The sequence below is a fragment of the Monodelphis domestica genome, chromosome 8, assembly GCF_027887165.1.
Source record: "Monodelphis domestica isolate mMonDom1 chromosome 8, mMonDom1.pri, whole genome shotgun sequence".
Lineage (NCBI taxonomy): Eukaryota > Metazoa > Chordata > Mammalia > Didelphimorphia > Didelphidae > Monodelphis > Monodelphis domestica.
The window spans coordinates 97,699,534-97,712,553 of NC_077234.1; the positions used below are offsets into that span (position 1 = coordinate 97,699,534).

The 13,020-nt window shown below is 34.7% G+C and overlaps 1 protein-coding gene across 11 annotated transcripts in view; it reads right to left on the minus strand.

The window, feature by feature from the left end:
* The window catches only part of DGKH (diacylglycerol kinase eta), a 239,208-nt gene that overhangs the window by 57,868 nt on the left and 168,320 nt on the right, over positions 1–13,020 (minus strand). For all 11 annotated transcript variants that reach the window (XM_001363032.4, XM_016425028.2, XM_056807290.1 and 8 more), the window contains 3 exons: positions 11,632–11,740; positions 11,350–11,489; positions 7,633–7,720 (listed from right to left, as the gene is read on the minus strand). In XM_001363032.4, the coding sequence (XP_001363069.2) occupies positions 7,633–7,720; positions 11,350–11,489; positions 11,632–11,740 (337 nt within the window). The remainder of the gene's footprint in view (positions 1–7,632; positions 7,721–11,349; positions 11,490–11,631; positions 11,741–13,020) is intronic.

The window sequence follows — 13,020 nt, forward strand, 5'->3', positions numbered from 1 at the left end:
GGTATTTAAGCTGATTCAAAGGCTTTTGAGGCTCTCTCTCTCTTGGCTTTTTTGGACTTCCGTTTTGGAGCAGGCGGTCTCTTGTGTGATGTGAGGTTATTTTGTCTAGGCCTCTGGCCTAGGCACATGTTTCTTACTTGTATATTCTTTAATCTTTAACCTTTAATAAACCTCCTAAAAATATAATACTTCTTGCAGAGAGAAACTAATTTCTACCTGCCTCAGTCTATTCCTAAATTTTAATCTTTACACCAATAAGATGAGGAGTAAAGCAAAGATGTTGATTATGACCAAAACTATTCAGTACTGAAAGGAATGCTAACTATAGAAATAAGAGAAGATAAAGAAATGGAAGGAATTACAATAGGTAATGAGGAAATAAAGCTGTCACTCTTTGCAAATGATATAATGAAATACTTAGAGAATTTTAGAGAATCAATCAAAAAATAATAGAAACAATTAACAACTTTAACAAAGTTGCAGTATATAAAATAAACCTAAACAAATCATCATTTCTTTATACCATCAATGAAGTCCAATGACAAGAGGTAGAAAGAGAAATCTCATCTAAAATAACAGTATAAAATATAAAATACTTGGGAATTTACCTGCCAAGACAAACCCACAAGCTATCTGAATACAACTACAAAACACTTTTCATACAAATAAAGTCAGATCTAAATTGGAAAAACATTAATTGCTAATGGATAGGCCAAACCAATATAATAATATAATAAAAATGACAATGTTGCCTAAATTAATTTACTTATTTAGTGCATGCCAATCAAATTGCCCAAAAATTATTTCATAGGGCTAGAAAAAAATAACAAAATTCAGTTGCAAGAATAAAAGGCCAAGAATATAAAAAGAAATCATGAAAAAATATGAAGGATGTTTTACCAGATCTCACCTGTAATAATACTAATTTTTAAGAAGCACAACAACAAAACAGGTTTAGAATCTAGTAGACTTAGAATCCTGCTCCTACACAATAAACAAATAGTAAAGCATAATAGGGACTTTTTAGGAAATTGTGAGGATGCTAAAGATGAGATCCAGTTTAGAAAAAGTTTTGTATGGATTAAGTTGAAAATGAATGAATGAATGAATGGAAATGGCCACAAAGAAGTTATATGTTAATATCATAACCAACCCAAAACAAAACAAACAAAAAACCCAACCCCAATCTTACCAATTTTCTTGCCAATCCCTAGCAGAGCTAAGTCATATTACATGTTGACACTAAGGACTATGAAAAAAAAAACAGAATTTCCGAACAAGTGGTACATAAAAACAAATAATTCAGTTCAACTCAATTCTCCTTGGATGCACAATGATTTCTCATAAAACCATGACTGGAAATGGGAGGAAATTTCTCATTCTCTATCATTAAACCAGTTTAAATCTATGTTCAATTATCTCATTATATTTTTTAAGTATTTATGTGTTCTTTCACTACTAGGCTAATACTCCAAAAAAGAGGAGAGAAAGAAAAAAGGAAAGCAGCCATATTAACAAAAATATTTATAGCAGCTAATATTGCATCTAGATGATTCAGTAGATAGAGTGCTGGGCTTGGAGTAAGAAAGACTTGAGTTCAACTCAGATATTTAGTAACTGTGCATAAATGTATATAACAAAGGTGTCTCTATTTGATTCAGTTTTCCTATATGCAGAATGGGAATGTATTAGAGCTACATAAATGTTAGGTATTGTTATAGCAGCATTTGCTTAGTAAAGTGAATTTCAATCAATTTAATGTAGGGCTGAACAAAATATGGCACAAAAATATGATGAAATGTATTATACATTAAGAAATGAGGAAAGAAATGGGTTTAGAGAAAACTAGGACTTGTGGGAAATGATGCAAGGATTTGAGCAGAACCAAAACAATCCAAACATTGACAACACGGAGAAAGAAAAACAACTTTGAAAGACCTCAGAGCTCTGAGCACTGCACGGTCCTGTCCTGTCCTGATTCTCGAGCACTGATAACCCTTTCCCTCCCATCCCCCCACTCCTTTCCTCCATTCCGAACAAGCTGTTTGCAATGCACTGATCTACTTCAATCTTCGCCACCTGGTGGCTTACAGAGTTATTGCACCCCACGATTATTGCTCCCAGCCATATACCCTGAGGAAGAAATGTGGTTCAGGGGAATCACACAAAGGAACTATTTCCCATTTGTTATTTGCTTCATGTGTCCTAGGTATTAAGAATATCTGTGGCACATGTAAAACTCAGTTGAATTGTGCATTGGCTACGGGAGGAGGGAGGGAAGAGGACGGGGAAAGAACGTGAATCTTGTAACCATAGAAAAATATTCTAAATTAATTAAATAAAATGTTTCAAAAGTAAAAAAAAAATCTGTGGCAAAACAAACCAGTGTTTTAACTTCAAACCACTTATACAACCAGGGATATGCTGGTAAATGTTTAAGAACCAGCAGTGGCTGGAAAAATGTTTTGCGTGGTAAGACACAGATAACTCTTATCAAATTGATTACCATCTCTGGGAAGAGGGAGGGAAGGGAGGAAGGGAGCTAATTTAGATCATATAAATTCAGAAAATTCATGTGGAAATTCATTCTTACATGCAATTGATAAAAAATGAAATGAAATGAAAGTACCAGTTGGTAAAGGGAGGGGAGAAGAGTTGGTAAACTAGTCTAAACTTTTAAGTTTAACATACATTTTAACATTTTTCTCCCTTGCCTTTTTAAGCCCAGAGAATCAACAAAACAATAAATCAAGACCTGATTTGATTTGCTGATTTCCAAAGTGTCAATGCTCACATTGAAAAGTTAACAACTGGTGCAATATGAATTGGCTTCAGCCCATGCATTCCTACTTCCATCCTAAATGGAGGGTGAAGGAGAGGGCATTGCTGAGTCAAAGAAGACAGACCGATTCTTTTATCATCTTAAATAATTCCTTAAAACGATGGCTAATACTAAACATTTATGAGATCAGAAGGTCATAGATCTTACCAAGCTAGAACTTATAAATACATACGAAGAACATAGAAACCATGAATTTATTTTCTCATTGGACAGACCTTACAAAAACTATGTCAAATTCTGATCTTCTACAAAAGAGGGCTGCATAGAATTTAAGAATAAAATAGATGTACTTAAAGATGATAAATAAGACCTACAGAAAACAGTTTAAAGGAACTGGAGTTACTAGTTTGGAGAAGAAGAGGTTGATGGGGTGTTTTTTCAAGTACATAAAAGTTTCTTACAGAGTATGGTAACCAGCTGTCTACTCAGGCCATTAGCAATAAACCAAATTAGAAGACTTCAAAGACTTAGGTTAATGATAAGGAAGAATTTTCTGGCATTGAGTGTTATTAAATAATAGAATTAGTTTCTAAAAGAGGTAGTTGAATTATCTTCTCTAGAAAGCTTTTAAAACCAGATGGTTTATGTGTGGTCCTGCCTGGCAGAATGGAGTTAAATAAGAAAGCCCTCAAAATCTTGTTAAGGTCTGTTTTTCTGTAGTACTAACAAGATGCTGGAATGTTAATTAGGAGGAGCTCTAAAGTTTTGTATTCTTTCCCAGGAAAACTGAATAGGCAATGGTTTCACAATCATGCCTATGGGGATCTGAAATGAATACTGTATGAGAGAACTACACATTTGGGATAATGAAATTTATCCAGGGGAAGGGAGGTTGAGATGTCTTTAATGCAATTTATTTCTTCAAAACAAGAAAAGCACCATCAAAAAAAGTATTTTCATGCTGTTTGATAGCACCGTGGGCCTTTCTCGGGGCAATATAGAAAACTAGTATTAGCAAACAGGTTTCCACATGTTATTCATTTACAAAGAAAAAATTAATAGGAAGCAGCAATGAAACGATAGATTTCATTTTAAAAAATTCTTTATACAGATGTTTTCCTTATAAGTAGAGTACTAGATATGACTTTGTAAAATCAATATAATGCTACTGTTTAATCTATTATATAATGTTTCTTACTTTCCCAAATGTAGGAATTTTTTTCTAATGAAAATTTGGTTATTATTCCATTCCAAAATACTATTTTAAATGCTTAGTTTCTGCAAGGAACAATGTGATTTTTCAATTTGATATTTTTTAGACTCAACAAAATTACATTATTCTTGATACAAAAATTCTAGAAGTCAAGTAAACAGGCTTCTTTCAAAAGAGAAAATATAGAAGGGCAAAGATTCAGTAAACAATATCATACAGCACAACCTACAAAAGTTCTATAATTTACAATTATAAAGGCCAAGCTTGGTCCCAGGATGAAGAGGGAAAAGTATCCCTTCTTCATCTCCCCTTTTCTCTTTTCCTTCCTTCTTCTCTCCTCTTTTCTTTTCCTTCCTTGAAGAGTTCAGGACTATAGTAGGGAGAACTTAAATGTGTTGTCATATCCATTAAGGATGCTAGTTTTGCTACATTGTTTTTATTTTCTCACAAGGTGATGGATAAGTGAGTAAAAGAGAAAGAAGAGGGAATAAATCTGAGACAAAGGTGATATAAAAAGAAGATAGCAACAAAAATTATTTGTAAAGTAAATTCTCCTTAAAATCCTCCAGCACTCAGGTTTAATCAGAATTATGGATCTCTAAAAGCTTTTTTCAGAACTCCTAATGGAATATCACCTTTTTTCCCTTTAAACTTTATTGATCCACCTTAATCTAAAGATATCAGAGTCTTAGTAAGTATAAAGAAAAAAAATATACTTGAGTTTGTAAAAATGATGAATACTGTGATGTTTAGGTTAATAATACAGAATCAAAAATCTCTAGTAGCTCTTATAACAAAGAAAAATATGTTTCTGCACTTAAGTAGGAAACATAGTAATTTATTCTGAAATTAATTAGATTTGAGATATATTTAATTTGGAAAGGTATCTGAGGAATCAAAGTCCAACACAGCAGGTGAGCAGGCAGTATTATTCCTATGCTGTTCTCCATACTTATACCTATAACTTCCCTAAGCACATGTTTTTCCTCTCCCAATTTTGGGGTGGCAAACAAATGGCTTTTCCTCTATACTATTTGTTCCTGTGAGTTTATATATTGTCAAGCTGTCACACACTGAGCCAGTGATCTCAAACCCCTAATTTGAACCTGGAGCTTCCCTAGGGAATGTTAATTTAGACATTTAAACACTGCTGAGGAGTAGGGGGTCAGGGAACGTTTCATGGATTAACTGGTACCTGAAGTAAATAAGTCTTGAAGGAAGGAATCAGTGATATGAGGATGAGATCCCTAAATCTTCATCCTGACTTTCAAGGTCCTGATCTGTGTGTCCTAGATCAAGTTTACTTCTCTTCTTCTTGGCTATCCATAGCAAGACTAGATAATTACAGCACATAATGTAGTTCAGACGTCTGACATTTTGTGACCCAATTTGGGATTTTCTTGGCAAAGACTCTGGAGAAATTTGTCATTTCCTTCTTCATCTCATCTTACAGATGAGGAAGCTGAGGCAACCAGGGTTAAGTAATCTAAAGCCAGACTTGAACTCAGGGAAAATGTCTCTCTGACTCCAGGTCCAGCATTCTACCCACTGAGTCACCTAGCTCTCCTGTAAATACACCAGAATTGCAAAACCAGTCTTCATGATCTATTAGTGCTACGACCTATCTAGAGAGGAAGGTTATTAATAGGAGAAAGGGAGGGCTGGGGGCATCTAGGTGGCACAGGGGATAGAGCTCTAGGAGGCCTGGAGTCAGTCTGTCTTGGGTTCAAATCTGACACTTACTAGCTGTTGAGACCATAGGCAAGTCATTTAAATCTGTTTGCCTAGCTCTTCTGTTTTAGAGTAGATACTAAGACCGAAAGTAAGGGTATACAAAATTAAAAATAAATGGGGGGATGAATCATTTGAAATGGACTTTGAAAGGCAGAATTAAGTGGGTAAAGAAAGAGGAGGAAAAAAAACAAATAAAAGGGAAACACTTTGTTCTGGAATCCAAGGTCAAAAACTGTTATAGTCTCTCTATAGGTGAAAAACTAGAAGGATTAAGGAAAACTCACATACCAATAGTCACTGGTAGCTTGGCCAGGTAGGGTTTTTTTTAAAGGGAGGGATGAAGTAATTTGAAATATAACTGTATCTTGATAAGAATATAAAGGTATAAAATTAGTAACTGTGTGTTCTCTTTTCTTACTATAAGGCAAAATGCATGACTAAATCTAGTAAAAAAAATTAAAGAACATTAGAATTAGAAGGAACTGTGTATGGGTCACCACATTCAGCCCAGGTATCTTCATTATGACATCTCTGGTAAGTAAACATCCAATTTCTGCTTAGAAACATGCATCAAAGGAAAAAGTCACCACCATACCCAGTGGCCCATTCCATCTTCAGATAATTCTAGTGGTGAGAGTTCTTAAGCTCAAAGATTTAATGCTGAAAGGCACCTTAGAGTCATCTAGCCTCCTCATTTTACAGATAAGGAGACAATAGGATTAAGCAACCCTAAAACACCCAGGTAGTCAAAATGCAGAACATTCTCTACCTGCATTGTCGCCCACTTCCTTTTATACTGTGCTGTCTCCTATGCAAGAAAAAGATTCAAAGAACAGTTTCTATTGTGATCAGTGTTTTGTGGTGTGGTTTTGCTTTTTTAAGTTCAGTCATACCTAAGAATACCATTCTAAGGACAAGAGTAGGAAACAATACTCAGATATGTTAATACAGAGTGTGTGTATATATGTATATATATATATATATATATATATATATATATATTAATATGCTTTGGTGAAAAAGATGTAATTAGTCTGTAGAGAATATAGCTGGGTCCAACTGACACCATAGACAAGGGAGAGAAACATTCATGGATTTCATTTAAATCCACAATTTGATCAGCTTTCAAAGCTAGAGATCTTTATTCTGGAGATTAACTCCTTTTATGAAATCTCAACACAGGTACTATCTATAGACTTCATTTGGGTAATTGTTTGAATTGCTCCTGGGAAATTAGAGGCAATAAGATGTTGATAATAATAATAACAATAAGGTTGATTAGTTTGTTGTTAGGAAACTTGGGTTTGTATCCTTGCTTTAACACTAAGATGTGCAATTTTGATTTTGTAAACCTTTGGTTCCTTTCCTGTAAAACATGGATGACGTTACTTGTTTGATCTCACTCAGATGGACTTTTGTGAGGAAAGAATTTTTTTCCAACCTTCATGCTCTGAAAATTGTTGTTTGCTTTTTACAGAAAGCAATATGAGTTATTATTAAAAATCAAAATCTAATCCATTTAGATCCGTTTTATTTGGCATAATCAACTCGCCTGCAAGCTTCTGTGGGACAGAAGACTTTTATTTCCTTTACTATCATCCAGGCGACAAGATTTGCTGTGTGCAGTTGGTGCTCGAAAAATGCCAAATGAATAAAAATTGTGTGTTAAGCTATTTTCTTGCTGCCAGATCAACCAGTCAGAGTGTTATACATGTACTTTGCCCTCTGTGTAAGAAATGAAAGGTAGTCAATGAAATCATACTACATAGTACACGGAAAAAGTATTCTTTGAAATTCAGCAGGTGCTTCTCACATATTTCACATCTCTTATATGATGATTTAACTTATCATTTTGAAATGTTCACTGTGCTAAACATTAAGCATATGCAGACTTAAGCCTTACGTGAGATTCCTCATTTTCCTCTTCTGAAGTGATGGGAAGGAGAGAAGGCTTTGTTGGTAATTTGAGTTCATATGTCATTATACTCCACCTAAAGGAAAAGAAAGCAGTGGCCTAAAAATCACTTCAGTATCTCAGGAACTGATTTATTTATCTTCTCATGAACATAAATATTTTTGTCAAGGGTAAAATGGTTGCCTGGGATCTTAAAATAACAACAACCAGCAGACATGACATTCTAGGAGCTTCAAAAGATCCAAAAGATACAATGATTTGTTATAACCACCACCAGGCATAGGTTCTTTCCCACATTAAATATATTTATATTATCTAAGTTATATAAATCACCTTTCATATAATGATCCTTCATTAAAAGCAAATTAGTCTGGCCTCAGACACTTCCCAGCTATATGACCCAAGGCAAGTCATTTAACCTCCACTGTCTAGTCCTTACCATTCTTATTCCTAAGTATTGATTCTAAAAAAAAAATATTAAAAAATAAGCAAATTAGCCATGTTCCAATTAAGGAAAAATGTTGAGGAGGGTACTTAAGAAGAAATTATAAAGAAAAAAATAAACTGAAGTAGAGGGGTTTTTTTTCACCTTTTGTTTCTAGAAGCTATTGTGTTTGAAAGCAAATATTTAAAACTCTGGCTATCCAGAAAAAAGAACAAAGAATAAACCCAGCTCTTGTTTTTTAAATTTTTTTCAAAAGTTAAGATAAATAAATTGTGATGATGTAACAATATATCAAATAAAAAATTTACCAAACCCCCCCCCCCCCCAATAACAAATCAGTCCTACATTACACAGTTATCAGAAAAGGTTTACTGTGGTGGCAGCTATGTGGCTCAATGGACAAAGAGCCAGGCCCAGAGTTCGGAGGTCCTGAGTTCAAATTTGACCTCAGACATGTCCTAGCTAGGAGTCCCTAGGCAAGTCACAGCCCCTGTTGCTTAGCCCTTCCTGTTCTTCTACCTTGAAACCAATACATATTATTGATTCTAAGACAGAAAGTAAGTGTTTTAAAAAGAAGGCAAAGAAAGGACAAGCTGACTGTGACTGAATCTAGTAACAGAAACTAGAGAAAAAAATAAATCCCAAGTTCCTAATATCAAGTCAATAGATATACCAATCTTCTATCCTTAATCAGATTAAAGGTGGCAAACCTTAATATGATTAATTTAATCTTTCTTCAATACAAGTGATTTGTTGCTTTCTATTGCAGATTATGATTCCTTTTTCCTTAATGAGATACTTTGGCTAAAAAATATTCTTTACCCACTAATCAGCCTCTCTATGTTTATTTAGGTGGTCCTTGAATGACAAACCATCCATCTGATGCTCAAAAACATTTCCAGGATCCAAAATATTCTCCTTTCCCCCATTTGTTCGGGATCTGAGCATTCAACTTGATTAGGTTACCCACTACCCATTCAGATCACAAAAGTGCTCTCCACACAAATGTGAAGTATAGGCTCCAGCAGCAACAGGAATAGATAAATGGATAGAAATTATCAAGTACATTTGGCATTTTATCCCCTGTCCCAGCACAGCCATCTTTAGTCCCCTTTCACCTACCACTTTCTTGAGTCTTCCTTTCTGGGGAATGATGCAATAGATATAAGTGCAATCAACTTAATGACATTAAAGTCTCTAAAGGAAAAGACTCTAGATCATGTTTTGATCCTGGTGAAAGTAGCAGAGACCAGGAAGAAAGGAAGGTAAAAGAATATGAATACACTATAAACAATGTCATTAACAATATGATCGAGAGACTGAATGATGGATTATGTAAGTAAATGGGATAAGTATATTTCAAAGAGGGTTTAACAGAGCTGAGTATAAGGAGAAAGTGCTATAAAAATGGGTTTATATTGGTTGGCATTTCAATGTGAAGGAAAAAATTTTAAAAGGCCCCGTGGGTAGTATTTTAAACACAATATCAATAAGGGGGGGGGGGGAAGAAAAGTGATGAAAAATAGGATAGGAGATAGGAAGCTGGGTGTCATCTTTTAAGTTTTTGTGCTACTAGAGGAAAGAGAATCTCATCAAATGGTTACATTTAGTTGATGAGGGAAGTCAGCTGTTGGGTGGCTTCTGACTGGGGTCAACTGCCATGAAAAATGTATCTCTGTGTCTTCTTCTTTTCCCCTCTTCCTTTGCTCCAGTGCCAGAGAAGGAGATGGACCTCCTGGCAAAATCTGTCCATTCTGTCCATGCTATTTCATCCCATTCTCTCTCATCTTCTCTAGGATGCTGTCCCATTAAGCCCCTGTGTCCCACCCCCATCCCTACCTCTCTCCATTCCCTCTTATAATGCCATCACCTCAAATGATTGTCTGCCGGTCTACTGTTGGTCTACAATGGTTCAGACGTTCCTTTTTAATTTTTTAATCAAAATTTCAAACTCATTAGCCTAGCATTTAAAACCCTCTACAACTTGATGTCTGTTTTTGACTTATTTAAGTGCTGACCATGAACTGTGTTATGTAAGAGCACCACTTGCTATTTTCTGATATAGATCCACATTTCCATGAAGTTACATAGGATATTTATTATGCCCAGAACGTGCTTTCCCCTCCTTACTTGATGAAATAATTTTCCCTCTTCAAGATCCAGCTTAGGGTGCTACTTCCTCTATACTTTTCCTGATTCTACTCTTGTCTCTTGCTCTCATCTTATCACTCAAATTTTTCTTAAGCAAAAGGTCTAAATATTTCCTTTGCCACATTTCACACAGCTTACTGTGTGATCATTTATTGTGTGACCTTGGGGAAGTCACTAAGGTCTTCCATATCTTAGTTTCCTTAAGTATAAAATGAGGACAATAGTATTTGCACAATTCATTTTGCAGGGTCATTGTAAAGAAAGTGCTTTGAAAACCTTAACAGACTATACAAATATGAGTAATGAGCAAATAAGATATGGTATGTAAAATACTTTGCAAACCTAAAAATCTACATAATTATGAGGTATTATTATTACACTAATTTGGGCACATATCATACCTACTCTAGATTTTAAGTTCCCTGAGGGCTGGTACTGGATTTTTTTCATCTTTGTAGAACTGCATATGTGCAAAAATAAATCTGTTTCCTCATCTGTAAACTGAGGCAATTGAATTAGATGATTTCTAAGGGGCTTTCTAGCTTTTAGGATCCCTTAATAAATGCCAAATGAATTAATATCACTGGGGATCCAAAACCAAGCTTCAATTTTGTCATTTGAGAAATTTAATTTTATTAATTTGATGAGGAGTTGTTAAGAGGAATCACAGCACAATCGATAGGGGAACTGGATTTGAATTTAAGAAGATCTGGGTTAAAATCTCAACTCAGATATTTAGTAACTATGCAAATTTGGCCAAATCACTTAAATGCTTTTGGGCTCAGCTTCCTTATCCAGAAAATGAATGAGTTCAACTCATTGGCTTCTAAAAATCCCTTCCATTTTTAAGCCTATGGATTCATACTGCTCAACAATCACAAGAGTCTTGATTTAATTTAAACATAAGGCCAAGGCCCCAGCTTAGAAAAAATCAAGGAGCTACATTTGGTAGTAACATAGAATTCCTCTAATTAAAGCAAGGAGTTCAATAGATCTCTTTCCTCATTTTGATTTATCTTATTTTCTTCCATAAAAAAAAAAAAAACTTCCAAAGAAATGTTTTGAGAATGCCTTTTTCAACCTTCTAACCAAAAATAATTCCCCTTTACCTGTCAAGCATTTTTGTACTGGCTCGTTCCAACTTCTCCAATATCTGTGGTAGCTGGGTGTCATCATCACATGAACCACCCCAGCCAAGAACCCGAGCAAGGTCATTTCCTGTACCTAAGGGTAAGACTCCCAGCTGACACTAAAATAAAACACATTTGAGAGACCTTTAATTTGAAGAGCATATAAGTAGAAAACCCCTCATTTCTTCAGATGCTCTTTGTGTAACTATTTAACAATAACAGAAAATTAAGAATTGGCAAAAGACAGGCACACATACTTGCCTGTTTGTGCAAGTTGAGTTTATCAATTTCTGACAAAACCCAACCAACGCTTCCATCTCCGCCACACACAAGAATCCGAAAGTTGTCAAACTTCTGAAATAATCTTAAGCTGAAGGGAGAAATTGTTTTATTTTAGTAAATCAATTAGTTCAGTGAAAAGTCTAACATTTCCCTAAGAGTAGTTTTCATTTGTGTAAAAATGATCATTTCAGATTAATCAAAGACAAAGAACTTTGTTTTGAGGAAAGAAATAAAAGATGCAATTCTGAGAGGTACAGAGGACCTGGAAAAAGGTAAATGTTTTCCTCATTTGGGGGGTGGAGGGGAAGCCAGACAAAGGAATTTTAAAACTTCAGGCCATTAAGTTATAACTCCTGCAAAATTCTAGAAAATATGAAGTAAAATAAAGGAAAAGCACATAACCTATATGACTTCACAGAGAACAGGTTCTTCCAGGCTCATCTAATGCCATTTTCTGAAAGGAGTTTATTACAAAGAAAGAGGATTTCCAGTTTAGTAGATGAAGGAGACGTTATAGCTATAGTTTACCTAGATTTTAGCAAATCCTCTCATGCTATTCTTATGGAAAAGTCAGAGGTGGACAGGCTATTTAACTAATTAGTAGAATAGTTGGACCAAAAGAATACTCATTAATGATTTGATGAAGGCAAGACTAGGAATGGGGGCAAATAGCAAACAGGTAAATGTAAGTATGCTATAAAGAAAAAACTTCTTAACAATTATAGCTATTCAAAAGTGAAATGGACTACTTCAAGATACAGTAGTACTGTTCCTCTTGCTGGAGGACTTTAAGCAAAGGTTCAATGATCACTTGTGAGATACATTAAATGTGGTCTTTTTAACATCAAGATAACTGTGACCTCAATGCAAAGAGCGTGTTCAAGAAAGTAAGATTAATGCAGTTTAGGGAATTCACTAAGCATTCTGCCAGGCATTACATCAATTTCACTATATAGTTCTGCAAATATACCATGAAATTTGGAAAATATCTCTACTATCCCTAGGAGTTCTCTTGAGTAGAAATTATTCATCATTCCAAATTATGTGAATTTCATTGAGAGGAGAACAGATTAACCATGATGAGATAATGATATTTTTTCACCTTCTTAATTTAAAATTGCAGGTCTCATTTAATAATCTGGAGGTGAAAAATACAAATGAACTAATCAGTCAAGTCATTTATTGTAGATCTCAAAATTCCAGACTTTTAAGATTATATGGTGAATACATATTTATAAATATTCTGCTTTCATAGGGGATGGATAACATAATAGAATCGATCCTGACCCTACTTCTAATAATGCTGTTGTTTTACTAGGTATTGACAAAGGTCATTGGGGTTCAGTGTGGGGAGGAATAGGTTAACTC